Source organism: Hippoglossus hippoglossus, chromosome 21, assembly GCF_009819705.1.
Source record: "Hippoglossus hippoglossus isolate fHipHip1 chromosome 21, fHipHip1.pri, whole genome shotgun sequence".
NCBI classification, from domain to species: Eukaryota; Metazoa; Chordata; class Actinopteri; order Pleuronectiformes; family Pleuronectidae; genus Hippoglossus; species Hippoglossus hippoglossus.
Window position 1 is genome coordinate 18,425,754 of NC_047171.1, and position 11,660 is coordinate 18,437,413.

The 11,660-nt window shown below is 40.9% G+C and overlaps 2 protein-coding genes and 2 non-coding genes across 4 annotated transcripts; 3 read left to right on the forward strand and 1 right to left on the reverse strand.

Moving 5' to 3' along the window:
* The first annotated feature begins 1,194 nt into the window (after positions 1-1,194).
* rpl24 (ribosomal protein L24) lies at positions 1,195-5,137 on the forward strand. The gene is made up of 6 exons (XM_034573221.1): positions 1,195-1,271; positions 1,398-1,473; positions 2,795-2,905; positions 3,908-4,044; positions 4,753-4,816; positions 5,015-5,137. Exons 1-6 carry the CDS (start codon positions 1,267-1,269, stop codon positions 5,093-5,095), a joined length of 474 nt encoding a protein of 157 aa, XP_034429112.1. The 5' UTR covers positions 1,195-1,266; the 3' UTR covers positions 5,096-5,137.
* Positions 2,154-2,334, forward strand: LOC117755481. The gene has a single exon (XR_004612596.1). It is a non-coding gene; the product is annotated as a small nucleolar RNA SNORA23 (small nucleolar RNA).
* LOC117755482 lies at positions 3,324-3,503 on the forward strand. The gene has a single exon (XR_004612597.1). It is a non-coding gene; the product is annotated as a small nucleolar RNA SNORA23 (small nucleolar RNA).
* Positions 5,138-6,370: 1,233 nt separating the features above from the next.
* On the reverse strand, positions 6,371-11,607 carry mpc2b (mitochondrial pyruvate carrier 2b). The gene is made up of 5 exons (XM_034574569.1): positions 11,212-11,607; positions 9,320-9,360; positions 8,828-8,912; positions 8,245-8,356; positions 6,371-7,472 (listed from the first exon to the last, which is right to left on the reverse strand). The coding sequence occupies exons 1-5, from the start codon at positions 11,303-11,305 to the stop codon at positions 7,424-7,426; spliced, it is 381 nt and encodes a 126-aa protein (XP_034430460.1). The 5' UTR covers positions 11,306-11,607; the 3' UTR covers positions 6,371-7,423.
* Between the last annotated feature and the right edge of the window lie 53 nt (positions 11,608-11,660).

Consider the following 11,660-nt stretch of genomic DNA (forward strand, 5'->3'; position numbering starts at 1 on the left):
TCTCTCAAGACTTGGGCCATTTTAATTCCACCTACTTATTTTGTGGTCAGTCACGAGTTAATATGTCCGTATCAACATCACGTTTAGACAACGATATAAATCACATGGGTAAAGAAATAAATATAGTATAAAAAGCTTCAACGGACATGGTGAAGCAGTATTAGCTTCTGGATTGATGACGATCTCATTACACCACGAGCCGCTGAGATCATCGGTGCGCTTCGCCTGAATGAAGCAGTTTAGACTCTGCCAGCTGTATAACACCTGAAGTTGTTTAAGGAAACGCCCATGTTACCTGGTGATAGTCCGAACACAGAATAAACGCTGCAGACTTAATACCAGGCTTCACAAACTGATGCTCCTCTTCATATGAGACACAGGGAGTTATGAAGAATACACACGCGTGGCCAGCTCCACGCAAAGTGCTTTCGTTTGACGCTGGTGATCATTACAATGCACACACACCAAACACGTGTCACATGAAAACATCCCTCACATCAACGAGGTGGAAGCTCGTGCGGTGTTTTTGTGAGTAAAGTTGGTGAACGTGGTTTTATTGGATGTGTTAAGCTTCGTGTGTTCTCCTGTCGCTGCTGGTTAAAGTCAGCAGACGTGAGTCTGCAACCGACCGACAACATCTGGAATAAAGACAACAAATCACTAGTTGCCAGGATCCCCAGTTAAACCGGAACACCGGACAAACACCCGCTGCCGCAGAGCAGCGCGAGAAACATGAAGCGTCTGACACTTGTCAAAACGGCTAATCCGAGAGGCTCCTGGGAAATGTGGTCCACAGCGACTGTCGGTCTCATTGCATAATGGCGTCTTATTGGTGCGGAAAAACTACAACTCCCCTCGATTCCTGAAAACCGCCAGCCCGCTTGTAATCATTGGAAAATAAGCTTGTTAATACGTTAACAACAATAACACACATATAATTATGTTATTTGTTTTAATTTCCTTCAATCTGCTCGGTCCATTAATTTATTAACGTGTTTTAAAGTAAGAAATTAACGCTTGGCCAGTGGCTGCTACGCTTGCTAGGTAGTGACGTCAATGTAATGAAAAGCTAAAGTAGTAATGTGATTTAAATATTTATTATAACAATATTGTATGTGTGTAAACAACGCTGAAAATATTAACAAAATACCACGTAACAAAAATGTTCAGTGTTTATTTTTGTATTAAAGTCAATTTTTAACCCTCTCAATTCCGTTTCCGTATCCGCTAGCTTTCTTTCCGGTTTTGTGCCCTCTCGTCGCCATCATGAAGTGAGTGAAGGGAAAACTATCAAATGCCATCTTCACCCTTTAATAAACATTCTGACGATGCTACACAGATCAATGTTTCGCCCGTATTCTCCTCTTTAAGTGATGGCTTGTATTTGTCGTTTTCAGGGTCGAGTTGTGCAGTTTCAGTGGGTATAAGATATACCCCGGCCATGGCCGCCGATACGCCAGGATAGACGGAAAGGTAACCACCGGTTTATCCCCACACTGTCCGCAGATCTAATGAGAACCACATTGAATCCTTGTTGGGATCTTCTCTGTAAACTAACGTGTATAACTTTAGCTCCGGAGAGGCCTAGGTGTATTGAATTATATGTACTATGCTAACGTTAGCTGCTAGCCTCACTATGTAGCTACCAATCAAGGTAACACTGACTGCTCAGGTTTTCAGTGGCTTTGCCTTTTAACAGTTCTAGAAATGGCTCATGTGAACTAAATCAAATGTCACGATACGTTTTAGTTTTTCAGTTTGGTATCGAACATGTGACCAAACTCAACAGTTCCCTTTGAATAGTGTGTTGGCTAATGTGCTCCATTATAGTTGTGTATTTCTTTAAGGATAAACCCAATGTTAAACTTTGACTGTAGTTTCCCACCACTGAATGTCCATGACTTTGTTCATAATCACTTCCTATGTGTGTATTGTTACTGATCATTGTTTACTTTGTAATATTTTATGGTGTAGGTTTATTGTGATATTGGCATTTGACCTGTACTTGCACTATCATGATCAACTGGCCACACTGGTCTATTACATTTATGACAATGGTTGAACACATTGAAAGCTCTATTAACACGCTATCACAGTAGATGGTACATGTAGTATGTGTTTCCACTCATTTCCACTCACACAGTTTGGCTGCAGGTGACCGGTGTGCACGGTGTTGGTCTGTGTTATGTGTTACTGTCGGATTGCGTTTTGCAGTCTGGGCAGCAGTGCTCACTCCACACCTACAGCCATAGACAAACTAGAGATCATAGTACTGGTCCTTGACGTCTGTATTGACTTCTCACCATTGATCAGCCTCCAAATTCTCTGACATGCTACAATACTTATCACATGTAACTGTAATATGTAAAGTTTGATTTCTGTACCGCCAGCTGCAGTTAAAAAACAGCATTTCAAGTGTTACTGCAGTGAATCATTTATTTTATAAAGTATGCGGAAAGTTCATTCTGACTAATGCTTCTAATTTAACAACATGGTTCCTGTTTATTGACTAGACAAGGATGGTAATTTTGCTGCAATTTCAATTTCTCTTTTATAGTGTCCCTGACAATCCAGTGAAATTAAGAGTATTGTGTAAACATAACACTCGGCACACTGTTTCTTAAACTGTTAAATGTTTGCAGTGATTTGTAAGACATTCGGGACTAAATAATCCAGATGATCATTAAGTGTGTGGAGTCTCAAATCACTGAACTGTTGAGGTGACTGTGAGTGATCTTAGGACATTGTGTATCCTTATTAAGTTATTAATGCTGAGGTCATTGTCTTCATCTAGGTGTTCCAGTTCTTGAATGGCAAGTGTGAGGCTGCTTTCCTGTCCAAAAGGAACCCCCGACAGATCAACTGGACTGTGCTGTACAGACGCAAGCACAAGAAGGGACAGTCTGTAAGTAGCTGCCTGCGTGTGGATAAAGTGTTTTTGTAGATTTTTGGCGCTTTTTTGCCTTTATTTGATAGAGAGCTAGTGGTGAAAGGGGGACGGCATCGAACCCGGGCCGCTGCAGAGGCGTAGAGCCTCGTTATGGTCTAATTTAGGTTTTAGCCTACATTGTTAGTGTCTGACAATAATGTAGCAGCCAGTATCCGCTTTAGAAGTAGCATTTGTTGGTCGAGCAATATATTAGCTTTAGGTGCGGATATTTGGTTTAATGTGATATTGGCATTTGACCTGTACTTGCACCATCATGATCAACTGGCCACACTGGTCTATTACACTTATGACAATGGTTGAACACATTGAAAGCTCTATTAACACAGTAGATGGTACATGTAGTATGTGTTTCCACTCACACAGTTTGGCTGCAGGTGACCGGTGTGCACGGTGTTGGTCTGTGTTATGTGTTACTGTCGGATTGCGTTTTGCAGTCTTGGCAGCAGTGCTCACTCCACACCTACAGCCATAGACAAACTAGAGATCATAGTACTGGTCCTTGACGTCTGTATTGACTTCCACCATTGATCAGCCTCCAAATTCTCTGACATGCTACAATACTTATCACATGTAACTGTAATATGTAAAGTTTGATTTCTGTACAGCCAGCTGCAGTTAAAAAACAGCATTTCAAGTGTTACTGCAGTGCATCATTTATTTTATAAAGTATGCGGAAAGTTCATTCCGACTAATAATTCTAATTTAATTACATGGTTCCTGTTTATTGACTTGTCATAGTAACAGTATGTAAGATTATTGATGTTCATGTGGAGGGTGAGGTATCGCTAAACTCAAATTGACCCTTTTTCTGATGGTTTGGGACCATTTCTCTCCCTTTAGAGAAATTTCATCCAGGTTGTAATTGGGTTTGACATGTTGCCTTGTGCATCTCTGAAATAACTGAGATTGTGATATTGGGCCACAAATAAACATGGGTCTGTGTGTGTATTTTAACAGGAAGAGGTGAGCAAGAAGCGCACCCGCCGTGCAGTCAAGTTCCAGAGGGCCATCACTGGTGCCTCCCTGGCTGAGATCATGGCCAAGAGGAACCAGAAGCCTGAGGTCCGTAAGGCTCAGAGGGAACAGGCCATCAGGTAACACACAACACAAACTTTACATTATTGTCTGATTTTAGCGTTTCTTTCCCCCACTGAAAATCAGACTCCTTTATTTCTCTTACCTTGCAAAACTCCAAAGGCCGAGGAGTATAGGACTATATGTAGTCTGTGTCACCCTCATTACTAATGAAGTGGGACATTTTGTAGAAAACTTTTCCGACACCTCTGCATGTTATCATCTTACCTAGCCTATTCAATGTGGGGGTGACCCATCACATCTATTTACAGTAAACATGACTGAGTTAGTGGAACATCAGAGTTGACTCTTTGAGCTCAAATCTACAGCATAACATTGTACTGAACTTCAGTAATTGTTTCCTTTGTGTTCTCAAGTTGGAATCAGTGTAAATATTCAGTACAGTGGCACCAAAGAAACTAGAAGGTTTAAATCCATGTGGTTTGACTTGTGGAATAAACTGTATACAGGGAAACACTATTTACTGTACATTTCTATATCTGTATGTCCTCTATACATATATTTAGCTATATTGGTGAGTGTGTATGAGATCATTAAGGGAAGTATGGAAAATGTATGAGCAAGACTGCTTATATCCTATAGACTTTCGGTTATTTGCTCAATTGAATCCCCCCCAATAATTTACTGTCACAGTATAACATGACCTAGATAACAATAGGATTTAATTTCACCTACTTGTTTGCTGAAGTTGTTCATTATTCTCACAGAGCTGCCAAGGAGGCCAAGAAGGTGAAGCAGGCAGCCAGGAAGCCCGCTGCCCCAAGTGCAAAGGTAAGATCTCCCGATGTGTTGGTTCTTCCATCTGAGCTCGGCAACATGGTTTTCAAATGACTGGAAGTGTAGTTTATTTGTTTGCCTCTTAATGGGCATGAAACATATCAACTGCCTGCTCGTCTATAATAATGCATAATTAAGCAACTTAATGTTTTGGAAATGTATGATGTACTAAATGCATTTCTCCTTCTCCAGTCCACCACCAAGGCTGCACAGAAGCCCAAGGTCGCAAAGACCATGAAGATCAGCGCACCCCGTGTTGGCGGAAAGCGCTAAGCTCATTTATGGTTGTGAATAAAATTTTGTGGTTAACCATCATTTGTGTGCTTTTTTTATTTGAAGACAAGATGATGAAACTGAGAACCTTGTGTCACAAATATCTGTGACCCTGCTGTACAAGCTGAGGAACACTGCACCAGTGACGTGCTAAGGTCACAGACAGGATTTTGGATTGGTATCAGTGTTCAGGGAATAAAGGGAAACTAATTGATTTCGGATTGGCTGAATCAACACAAACTCCTGTTTTAATATTTATGAAATGTTGTGGATGGCCGTCCTCTGCCATACAGACCGTCCCTGGCTTTCCTGTTAGGTCTGTTTGTGCCACCAGTTCTTGATGGTAATGGTTATAAAGACCTGAAGTCAATAAAACTTACCATCCTACTTTAATGCAGGCTTGGGTTAAATTAGATTAAGTAATGCCCAAGGAGGTGTGCTGGGTCTTTGACTGTCCAAATATTACCTACAAGCTGTGATCCTACCTTAACCTTAAATTCCTGTACTGTGTCCAAACAAATCCACTCTGAGGTGGATGTGGGGGGTTAGGGTTCTTTATAAACTACACTCAGAAAACTACACTGGTATTGAGGATGGTAGATCCTGAGATGTTACTGTAATGCAGAGTTTGAGCAAAAGGGGGCGATGTTCAGCTCGTCTCAAGGTCTTGAAAAGCTATAATCTCAAAGACACCTTGAAATTAGGTTTTAATAGTTAGTCTGTAATATAAAATATTTCTTTGACGGTAACATTATTTCCACGTTTTTTAAAAACACTACTGCAAGTAGAGAGGATGCTTTGACCATTAGTGGGCATGTCTATTTTAGCAAAAACCTATCCATTTATCTAGCTACACATCACAATTTAAAGTTATTTATATAGTTATATATAAAAGCTTGAAACATTCACAAAACTTGATAGAACATTGTCAATAAATGAATGCACTGAATTGTAGGCCTCCTCTTATAACCAGCTGATTCAAGGTCATTAACTATGACACAGGTATTACAGAGTCTATATTGGTAAATACTACAGAGGCTCTGCCCCAGGTGAGGCTTTAAAGAGACGTATTGTTTATATTGGAAACAGTGGCTCACATGTCCTGCAGCCAGAGACACAAATAGAGATGTCCAAAGCCTCCGGCATTAACTGCTCACTATTTCCCCCATCACACGTTAACTCATCTTCCATTGTTTCAGAGCTGATTTCATCGACCAATATATATCATATACAGTCACTTTGTAGAACTATAAAATGTCCATAACTTAAATCAACTGTAGGTGTTAAATATGATTTATTAGAGAGCCACAATGATCAACCTTCAAAGTGCCATTTTTCTCACAGCAGATCAAGAAATACTTAAAAGTGACAACACCAATTATTGCTCAAATCAAGTGGGGATATTCAGTGTAACGACAGTGGAAACGTGTCAAAGAAAAAAAATTCTAATATATTTTCTAAGAACGAAGAGGCATCAAGAGTGAGGGTTTTAAAATCAAAAGAGCCAGAGTTAGCGTGTCAGTAACAGTTTTTACTGGTTCACTCTGTCGTAACAATCAATAAAAAGCTGCACAGGTTAAATATGTGGCATTGGTGTCAATATCAGAAAATAACCATCTTTCTATACACTTTGGACTACAAGAGAAAACACAAATCAAGTGATTCATAAATTAGGACGCAGATTAAAAGACCTTAAAGCCGTTAAGATGGGAGGAAATGTTACATGGTAATGAAATACTGATTAAAGTATCACTGAGGTACAGATGCAGACTAAACCAAATTCTAAATAAGTGGTAGAAAAAACTAACCTGATGGCGTCCTTAATTTTCATTTGGAAACATTCCTTCTACCACGTTAAACACAAATCCAAGAGTTAAGTTATATTTTTGGGGAAACTATTGCATGAGGTACTGATTTGCTACACCTGAAAAACAATGATGGAAAAAGCAAAACTTCCAAATTAGTGCATGATATATAAAGCATGAACTTAATGTACAATCATTCAACTTGTTGAACAGGTTGTACTTGTGCGCTGATGACTGCTATTCTTGAGTGTGTTGACTACAGTTGACAAAATGTATCATGTCTTTTTTCTTATGTGTTTTTTTTTTTTTTTTTAAACCCTGAGGAAATTAGAAACTTAAGGAAAAGTGCACAATTCCAACAGGGACGACAGGCTTGATGTGGTAGAATCGTGGTTATGGCATGGATATAATGAAGAAGACATGAGATGATGGTGATGATGAGGAGGAGGGGGGGCAGGTCGGTGCCTGGTCTCAAGTCTCCCTTTCAGTCCTCTGCAGGTGGAGCACCGGCAACAGAAAACACTCAGGATTCAGCAGCTAATTTAGCCTCTGCCTTCTTATCCTGCTCGAACCTGTTTGAGAAACAAATATGTACCTTAAGGTCAAACTTTTCATAAAATGTATCTTTATTCGCCACCGGCTCCTTAAACAGAAAGCAAAACATGCAAGCTGTAATGTTCCCTGTGTGTTTGTAATTTCCACCAAACCAGGGTGGAAAGGGCCCATTAAAGTTTGGTGTGGTTCTGAACAAAGGGGCGGATACAGGAATTTTATTTCCCTTTCTTAAATTTAAGAGATAATATGTGATTTGGACATTTTCACTACTTTCCCAGGGAATCATTCATGGATCCTAATGAGCGTATTTAGGGGACTGATATCTATGAGTGTGTGAAATGTGGTGCATTGAATTTAAGGAGACGGTTGTGCTTTGGAGGACGTATGAGCTCTACTGTCACAAACGTGTCAATACAGTACACCCTCGATCCGGAAGGGTTCAACAAGCTAATTATCGAGGGTTGGATCTTTGGTATCAAGGTTCTATTGTCATGTATCTCGACTGTGAACATTGTTTAGTTTCTTCTGGCTTTCAGAATCGTACTCCCCTTGTTTGAGCCCATTTCTCTGGTGGAGATCCGTTAAATGTGGACACTGGAAAATGAAGCCCTCGTGTAAACTACTGTATGTTACACATTTACAACTCTTACTGTATCACCTGCAGTGCACTTACACATTAACCTGCTGTGATGATTTCATATCAGCAATGAGTGAGGAACACATATTGAACAGAAAGCTACTGTTCACTCATCTTAGATTCCTAAGTATTACTGACAGATGAAAACAAACCTCCAGATCCTCCAGAGCTGGGAGGCTCCTGCGCTGCCGACGAAGAAGTTGACAGCAAACAGGTTCCAGTTCTTGGGGATGATGACCAGTGAGTATCTGGACCAGATGAGCCCTGGTGGAGAAGGACAGAAGGTAGAAGTGAAGGTTATGCACACTAATGCTCAACCAGCGGTCGCTCATGAGAACAGAGTCTATGTTTTGGCAAAGAAGTCGGGAGATAAGATTTGTTTAAAGATACATATTGCAAAAGCAGACGCATCAGGGGACCTTTAGCACAGAGGAGGCAAAATCATAGACTGACGATTATGAAATATTAATGAAGAATCCAAGTCTCAAAAATACACACAAAGCACTAAACCATATTTTCAATACTTCATACATGGATGTCTAGAGCAATATTTTTTTATATGATTTCCTATCTTACATGTAAATACAATTTATGTTTCCCCAAATTGTTGGAGTTTAGGTGGGAGGTAGGTAATGGGAACATGTAACATTTTGGGATGCCAGTTTCATTTTCCTCGATCACACGATGTTTCAGACGATAATTTTGTGACAAATCCAGTTTCAAATCTGTTCTCACCTGTGGCCGTCAGCACTGCAGACTGCGAGGTACTGAGTTTGTCTGGTGGTCGAGTCATATCAGCCAAACCAGCTCCGACCAGACCCTGTAGAAAAGACACCGCATTGTCTTTACTCCATTAAATCTGGTGTGGAGGATTTTCTACTGTAGTTACAGTATAACAACCCATTTTAAACTGATTAGACTGTTCCCAACCTTAGTGTTGTGGCTCCCAAACGGGTTGTGACATTTCAAAACACATGGAAGCATTTCTAAAATACAAAGTTGTGTTTATTAGGTCTTACTAATTGTTTATTGGATCATTTTGTATCTACAGGCAACTAAAACAGTTAAATAACACAGATTGCATCACTGACTTAAGTGGCTGCTACAAACAGATGCAGCTTATGACAAGTAGACAAATCTTTATACTAAAGGGTCAAAATCCAAAATGGTTGGGAACCGTTGCTCCAACAGGTGTAATTAAAGTTACTGAGTGAAAGATGCAATTACCCATTTAAACACTGGAGCCCAGAAGAAAACTGTTCTAGGACCTGGAATCAAAAACAAAAGAAATTGGAAATGTGAATTTCATAATCATTTTGAAACAATGAACGTAACATTATGTAGTTTAATTATAAGGTTTTCTCAGTAGACAAGGTTTACATGGACAGCAATATTCTGATATTACCCAGATTAAGACAATAATCAAAATAGGTCCCTGCCATGTCAACAGCATTTTCTGAATTCATTTTGTGTTTTAATCGCTTTTATAAAGTCCTGTAGAGTTTTCACAGCATTTCTCGACATACGAAACTTGGGGTTCAAGAGTAAACAAGATGGAAAAACAACAAAAAGTTTATCACATTTAAAATGAAAAGACTCACTGATGAAGGTTAGATTTCAAAAATCCTGGCAGGACCATTGTGGATGTAATGTTGACATGAGTCATAATCAGACAATGCTCTGTGACATGTACATGGAAATTTGAATTGAATATTCTATTAGCAACTGTCTTGTTCAGAATAAGGTCAATAGTCCGATTATTGGTGTCGTCCTATAAGAACCTTCTTCCAAGAACTTCTCAAAGAGGAAAATCAAATGTAAAGTAAACAGATTGATAACAGTCTGCACTCCTCCTTCATTGGTGCAGCGGGACTTAGAACAAAACAGTGACAAATAAGAGAGACAATAACACAACTTCTCTCAAAGTCAGGTCTTAATTACACAATCTGTTACGGTCATTTAAGGACAAAATGTTCCAAAGCAATAACATGGACTATCACACCATCAGGCTGATAAGGAAACACCGAACAGCAATACAAACACACACAGCCATTGGAAAGTATGTCACCACTTGAAGTGACATGACAATGAGTGTCACTGAGGTTTTACTCCTTAAATTAAGGTAGTTAACTTCCTGCCAGGCTTCTCTAATGGGTGGAAGGATTAGACATAACCCCCGACAGCGAGGCCTGAGTATCTATCTAACAGACACTCTGACACCTTTTGCACAGGAAGCAAAACCAGCTTTTAGCCACATTCCTGACCAATGCTGAACGTGGAGGAGGACGCCTGCCGGCAAATCATCACTGAGGGAGTTGGCTTTCTGTCCCCGCCCCCTTGTACCTGTTAAGAAAGTCCTTGCTGTACCCTTGCACAGACCAAACAAACCAAACTGACCACAATGGCACCTGCGACTCCTTAATCTCAGCCCCCTCCAAATATCAGTGTCACAGAGATCATATGTGTGTGTAAACAAATGCTCAGTCTATTAGGTACGCCCCAGTGAAAACAATACAGTCTGACTTTTGTTTAAACTCCTTTAGACATGTTTTGTTCAGTCTTCTGTGGTGCGTTTACCTGGGAGGTGTTCCTGATGGATTTTAGATTTACAAATGAGACGACCAAATAAACCTTTCTGAAGGAGGGATTTGTCCCAACTGGAGTGGCTAATAAACTTTAAAATACCTCACACAAATTTGTGAATGCTACAATTTCAGACTCCAACAATTAGTTGATTTCAAGATCTGCAGCTTTTCTCTTAGCTTTGAATAAACTATTTAAAAATAAACACATTTGGACTTTCGATCGAAGCAAGGAATTTAGCAGGACGTCTGAACTTGTTTGGATTTTTTCCTTGATTTGCATTGACTGAAGTGTTGAGCTGTTGTTTGTCATCCAGGCAGATTAGTGTCTCCCAGTCACATTATTAACACAGTGACTTCCATGCAGCTCAGGTATCCGGTGCAGGCACTTCTCCCCTCCAGGATGAGGGGAAAGTCGGGTTAGTTCATCCGCATCACCTCGAATCACAGCCGGGCAGAGCCCCACACCCGTCACCCACAATCACAAACACACAGCCAGCCTGCTCATCGCGAAGCCGCGGAGGGGATCTGCATTACCTGCCGGGTGGTTGTACAGGGGTCTCAGTTTGGCGGGCAGCATGTGCTCGACCCGGTCCATGATCCGGTGGTAGGAGGCTCTCAGCGCAGCCATGATCGTGGATGCTCACACGGACAGATGAGAATACTGAACCTAACTTGAAGCTAACTCAGGCGGGCTAGCTTGCTACGCTTCTTTCCTTTAGCAGCCACTAGGTTAATAAACTCCACTTGTCTTGTCCTTGTCGTAGGGTGTCGACGAATAGATAAACGAGCGGTGGGCGGGTGAGAGCGAAGCGCTGGATGCTGCCGTCCTACTGTCGACCTTCGCCCGGTGTCTCTCTCACCATGCTAGTGATGCTAACCGTCAGTAGCTGCTTCCTCTGACCGACACCGAGGTGACTTTCTGTGCGCTGCAACCTACCGCGCGAGAGGCGGGGCTCTCAGTTTCGTCTGTTCTCATTGGCCGG